Consider the following 6,281-nt stretch of genomic DNA (forward strand, 5'->3'; position numbering starts at 1 on the left):
GGCCGGAGAGGTTCAGGCTAACAGACACTCCTCCACCTCCCCCAGTGCCCAAGCGTCAGTGAATGTATCTTCTGGGTTGTTTGAAGGCTCAGCTGAAGGTAGTGGGAAATACTCCACCTCTCCCACAGCTTCATTATCTGGAGAGGGTGCAGTAGGAGACACTGAGGAAGTAGGAGGAGAAGGAGAAGTAGGAGAAGGGGGTGAACCTCAGGTTGGCGGGATTGCTAGAACAAGAAACCCGAAGGTGTGGCAGGACCGATTTGTCAGTGAGGTAGCTTATCACAAATTTAGGGAATGGTGGCCGGTGAGGAAGTTAATCCCGGAGAGGAGTTTTGTTGATAGATATTTGTTACCTCACAACCGCAATGTGAGGAGGCAGTTTAGGGAGAGAATTGGCTGGGAGTACTTTTTGAGTGAGTGTGTAGATGCCAATGAGCAGTTGGTCAGGGAATTCTACGCCAATGTTGCCCACATCAAAAAGGGCACCAAGGTGACCAAGGTGCGAAACCTGAAAGTGTTGTTTGATGGGAAGACAATAAATGATTACCTAGGCTTTGATGAGGAGGATGAGACACTTTATATGGCAAAGATGGAATTGGGCGAGGAGGTCCGTCCCTGGTTGGCACAGTATCTGGCAATCCCAGGTACCACCCCCGATTGGTTGAATGCGGGCGTCAAGATTCTGAGACGTAGTTTGAACTTCGAGGCAAAGGGGTGGGAAACTTTTGTGTGCAATAGACAGGACCCGACCACTCATGACAACTCCCTCCCTCTTCACCGGGCAGTGTTGGTGGCTTCGATCATGGCGGGGTACCCGATCAATGTGGGAAATGTAATGTCTAGGATAATCACAATTGTGGGCAGTGAGCATGATAGAAACTACCCTTTCCCCAACTTTCTGACTATGTACTTCAGGGACCTAAAATTTGAAAAGAGGCCATTCGACATAACGGTCAAAGCGAAGGCCCCATTCTTTTGGTACAGCATGCACGGGGATGACAACCCAAAGAGCAAGAACTTTAAGGGAACAACTACTGCTTCAACTGGCCAGTCTGAAGAGCTAGTTGTCGTAGTGGCTCCTGCTCAGCCTGCCTCCACTTCCACAGACATCCCTCCTGGCCCATCCACCTCAGCAGACCCGGAAATTCCCTCCTCCCGAGCTTACCCAGTTATTGTTCACCGACTGAGCCAGGCTCTTCTCAGCATCAACAATTGGATGCAGACAACTTCATCCAAGTTGTCTATCCTCACTACTACAGTGGAAGCTCAGTTGGCTCCTCCACCTCCGCAGGTCCCACAGTCCATAGAGGATGCTCTCAAAGAGATTTTGGTCAACCAGAAGAAAATCATTGACAACCAGAAAGTGCTCGCTGATGCTGTTGATTCACATAGCAAGGCTCTCAAGGAGCTTGCTAAGGAGCACAAGAAGTTGAGGAAGACACGGGCCTCCAAGGAGTCCGTGAAGGAGCTGAGGGTTGATGTTGACAGGTTGAAGGCAGACAAGCTACCTTTGGATTTATTGCTTCATGACCCTGCACCAGAAGCTTATCCCCAGCCGGAGCAGTCTCAGAGGCCTCCCAAGAGGAAGAGGATGATTCCCCGAGCGGACGATGCAGTCATCAAGTTGGCAGACCCACCGGAGGCCTCCTCCAGTCAGCCGCAGGATGCATCTCAAGAGCTTGTCCAGGTCCAGGCCCAGGTCCCAGCAGTAGAGCAGCATGCCATAGGGAACCAGTTTGAGGTCCCAGCAGTAGAGCAGCATGCCATAGGGAACCAGTTTGAGGTTCCCGAGCACAGTGAGGACCTAGGGGCCACTCAGGAGCCCATGCAGACAGACGGGCCATAGGGAGTCTCTATATCCTTTTCCCTTTTTCTTTTTGGTGCTTATTTGGTTTAGTTGGCATTGGGGACAATGCCAACTTTCATTTGAGGGGGTAGGCCCTACTTTTTTGTGGATTTGGATGATTGTATATATTTGACAGTTTTTATGTTTTCTTGATTTTTCATCTTTGGTTTGTATATAATTTTAATATTTCGTCACACTTCTCGTACTTTTATATTACTTTGGGTCTGTATATAAAGTTATGTTACATTGTACATATTCATCCCATCTATTGTATATTCGATTAAATCCCCTCTTGTACATATTCATTTTACTTTCCGCAAGTTTTCGTTCTTAGCTTCTTATTTATGTTCGTAGCTTCTTGTTTTGAACGTTTGCAATAAGCCTTCGATTTTCTTAATGCCATGGTTCTTTCCAAAGGTAGAGTTTGTGTGAACCGGGTGGCTCTACCCAATGATGGATGGCGCGACAACCTTCTTAAGGATTTGAGTCTGTTTTTCTTTTCTTTTTGGCTTTTTAGTAGTTAGTGGTTAAGGGTGCCTCAAGCAAAGCCTCACTTGGGCCTAGCACATTTGCCTTTGATCTCACGGTCAAAAACAAATTGTTGTGTTTAGGATGGTGAAAGTCGTGACCCTGAGACTCTTGTGTTGACCGATAATCATCAAGTGATTTTTCGGGACCATTGTGTGCTCAAATCTTATCTAAGGTCGTTGTGGGCCCCCGACTCTGTGTCTTTAGCAACCCCATAGCGTGTGTGGTGAGAAATTGCATTACAAGTCCAAGTCCCGAGCCATTGGTCTAGAACTTGCCCTGAATGTTTGTTGAGGCGAAATCCTAAGTGAATTTTGACTTGAGACATGATTATAGGCTCTCCTTGATCCAAATGATAGCTTAAACACTTCCATAGCCTACCAAAGATGAAATCCCTAGTCAACCCTTTTGAGCCTTAAACCTTTTTCCTTCAAGAACCATGATACAAGCCTGTACCTGTTCTAAAATATACCCTCTCTTGGCACCCGATCTTTCCTTAGCACATGGCAAAAGTATAAGTTTGGGGGGAGAGACGAGGATTGCAACAAAGTGGTAAAAAGGTACAAAATGAAGAAAAGGAAAGGCAATGAAAAAGAAAGAAAAGCAAAAAGACAAAAAGAATACTCAATGTGGAAAAGAATAAAAAAAAAAGGGATTCAAGAAAAGCAAAGAATGAAAGGTGAGGAAAATTGGGAAAGAAAAAAAAAGATTTGAAATGCATAAAAAAGAGTGACAATGTGTCTCTCTTACCCCTTGAAAGAAGTGAAAAGACTCAAAGAGTCAAGTGAATCTGTGCCCAAATGAAACAAAAGAAGTGCTTAAGAGAAGATGGAACCTACTTAGACCAAACATTGCCTACCCGGAACCAAAAGCCTTCACTATGTCTCCATAAAAGCCCTATATGATCTCTAGTTGAATGAAGCTTACATTAGTGGTGACTCCCATAAGGGGCAAGCATATGGTACTTAGTGCCGGACTTGTGACTTTTCTTTGAGAGGGATGAGTGAATTTCCATTAACCTCGTTCTGAGTGCCACTATTCTAAAGGTGAGGTTTGCTTAGGGAGAGCCGAGGATGTGTGAGTTTGGGATCCACAATGACTAAAGTAATAGAAAGAGTCCTTTGATGTGTTGAGTCAACTCTTGATGCTCTTGTGTCACACTTGATCCATGTTGTTTTAAAAGAGTAAATGTTGTTAATGATTCATGTGTATTGAGGGCAATTGTTAGTCCCAATTGGTGCTAAATGAGGTCACTTTAGGATAGCTGAATTGTCTTGGATTTTCTCTTAAGGGGTGGGTCTTATTTTATTTGCTTGAGGACAAGCAAAAGCTTAAGTTTGGGGGAGTTGATAACTAGGGATTTTGATACATTTTATACTCCTCCTTGCTTATGTTTTGATTAGAAATTTGTACAAAATAGTCCCAAAAAGGCTCACGAGTTGTGCTTGATTGCAGGTTTGATCAACAAGGTGACAAGATGTCAAAGATCAGCTCAAAAAGGAGTGAAACTTGCACAAGTATCAAAGCAAGACAAAGCTCAGGCAAAACAAGGCAAGCGGCCGCACACCATTCTGTACGGTCCGCACAAGTGAGGTTCAGAGAGTATGCAACTCAGGCAAATCAGGCAATGCGGCCACATGGGATTTAATGCGGTCCGCACTGAAGTTACTGCGGCCATACTCGATTTTGGTGCGGTCCGCACAAACAAGAATCAGAGAGTTGCTATTTTCGGAGATTGAAGCCAATGCGGTCCACGCTCCATTTCATGCGGACCGCACTAGAAGCCATCGCGGCCGCAGTCCATTCTTTGCGGTCCGCATTGCCTGAGTTCAGAGAGCTGGAATTTTATGTTCAGAGCCCTAGTGCGGCTGCACACCATTTTGTGCGGTCCGCACTAACCCCGCAGGGGTATTTTTGTCCAGACATTTCAACTTAGTATAAATAGCTTCTTTTCCATTTTTAGGTCAAGCAGATAGTAAGTACTGAAGGCTGCGCTTGTGGGTTCGAATATTTTAGCTGTTTTGAGTAATTTTAGCTTCATTTTAACATTGAATCTTCAAGTTTAATTTAGCAATTAATTAATATGAGTTCTTCTTCATCTATTTCTTTGTTTCTTTCTCTAATTATGAGTAGCTAGACCCATCAGCTAGGGTTGTGGCTCAACCCTAGTGTGGGTAATTGATGGGTTTGTATTTTAGAGCTTGATTGACTATGGGTGTTTGATATTTGCGCTAATTCCATGTTTAATTGCTAAATTAGTGGTTGCAAACACTAGTTTGTGTTTAGTTGACTTTTGCTCTTCTTGAGAAAGAGAGCCTAAGTCTCTAGAATTAGTTCAACAAGGAATTGAGGCGTACTCAAGAGAATTGATAGCCCTAATTAAAGGGTTAAACCGAGAGATCATAATACCCGACTTGATCCTCAATTGCTTGTGCAAATTCGCATACCCAATTGGACTTGAGAAAGTCAACTCGGGCAAAATTAGTCGAACTACCGAGAGGTATAGAGTGAGTAGAATCGAGCAATGGTTATATCATACTTCCGAAATGTGTCAATCTAGCGTTAGACTCAAAAATCCGTCAATTGACCATCTAGGCGAAAGTCACTACCCTAGTGCCCTTTAATCATTTGAACCACTTGCAATAGTTTAATCCTAGCTTGTAGTAGTTTAATTGAGCATTGTAGTTTATAGAATTAGAATCATAATTAAAACCCAAAAATGTGTAGAAGTGCAATTTGGAGAAAATACACAACTCCACTTTAGATAGACACCCAACTCCAATATCTAGCTCTCTGTGGAATTCGATCCCGACCCTAAATCGGGTAAAAGCTGCTTCGACCTCTCTCGCTACTTAATAGTAGTGCAGGGTTGGCCGCGATCAAGATGCATGAGCAGCTCAGAGCGGGTGCGGGCGCCCAATCCATTAGGGAGGAGTTGGAGAGAAGAGATGAGGAACTGATGCGGTCTATACGCAGATGCAGCGAGCTTGAGGAGCAACTTCATGTCAAGGATGAAGAGATTGAGGTGGGCAAAGGGGTTGCCGCGGAGTGCGAGGACCTTCAGGCGAAGGTATCGTCTTTACGATCTGAGCTCGACAAAAGTGCTACTAAGGTCGACGCTCTGAGTGCGGAATGGACGGAGAAGGTGGCCGAGCTAGAAAAGAAAGTGGCCGAGATGGAGAGACCAGAGAACGCTCGAGTGTCGGCTTTGGCGAGGGTGGCGGCACTAGAGGATACTATCCGCGTCCTCAGGTCCGAGCGGGAGTCTGAGAGAGAGACGACCATGCTAAGGGAGGCACGGCTCGAGGAGCGAATTGGTGAACTTGATCGAGCCGCTTCGATCTTGGGAGACCGAGTTGCGGCTCTCGAAGCTAAGAAGGCGCAGTTATTGGCTCAAGCTCCCCCTCAAGAGTCTGCTTCGACCATTATTTTTCTGATGATGATGAGGATGTTGGGAGAACGGCGGTGGGGAAGACGCTGAGTGACGCTTTCGCTGCAACCTTTGTACTTAGTTTTTTTTGTTCTTTTGTTGTTTATTTTCATCTTTTTCCTGAGGGCCCGTTTCGGCCTTTTGTAAGGTGCGGTTGTCGCGCATGTATACTTGAATAAAATAGTTGATTCGCCTTCGTTTGTATATCTTTTGATTTTCTTTGTGATGAACCCCCTGATCTTTTTAATTGGGAATCTAACCTGCCCGGATCATGTAGGATCTCATCGTATAAGTCCGAATGAAGTCACTTTGGATCTGCAAGTTCGGGCGAGGTTGACTTCTGATTTGTCAACTTAGGCGGAACCAACCTTAATTCAAACGAGGTCGAATTTAGACTCGCCATCTTGGGCGAAGTCAGTTTTGACTTGTATACTCGAGTGGGATTGAATTCCGACTTACTAATTTAGGCGAAGTTAA

At 44.9% G+C, this 6,281-nt stretch overlaps 1 protein-coding gene across 1 annotated transcript; it reads left to right on the plus strand.

Moving 5' to 3' along the window:
• On the plus strand, window positions 803-5,855 carry LOC109236087 (PERQ amino acid-rich with GYF domain-containing protein 2-like). Its single transcript, XM_019402310.1, has 4 exons — window positions 803-1,168; window positions 1,223-1,396; window positions 1,496-1,796; window positions 5,242-5,855. Exons 1-4 carry the CDS (start codon window positions 803-805, stop codon window positions 5,853-5,855), a joined length of 1,455 nt encoding a protein of 484 aa, XP_019257855.1.

The sequence above is a fragment of the Nicotiana attenuata genome, chromosome 12 (assembly GCF_001879085.1).
Source record: "Nicotiana attenuata strain UT chromosome 12, NIATTr2, whole genome shotgun sequence".
NCBI lineage: Eukaryota > Viridiplantae > Streptophyta > Magnoliopsida > Solanales > Solanaceae > Nicotiana > Nicotiana attenuata.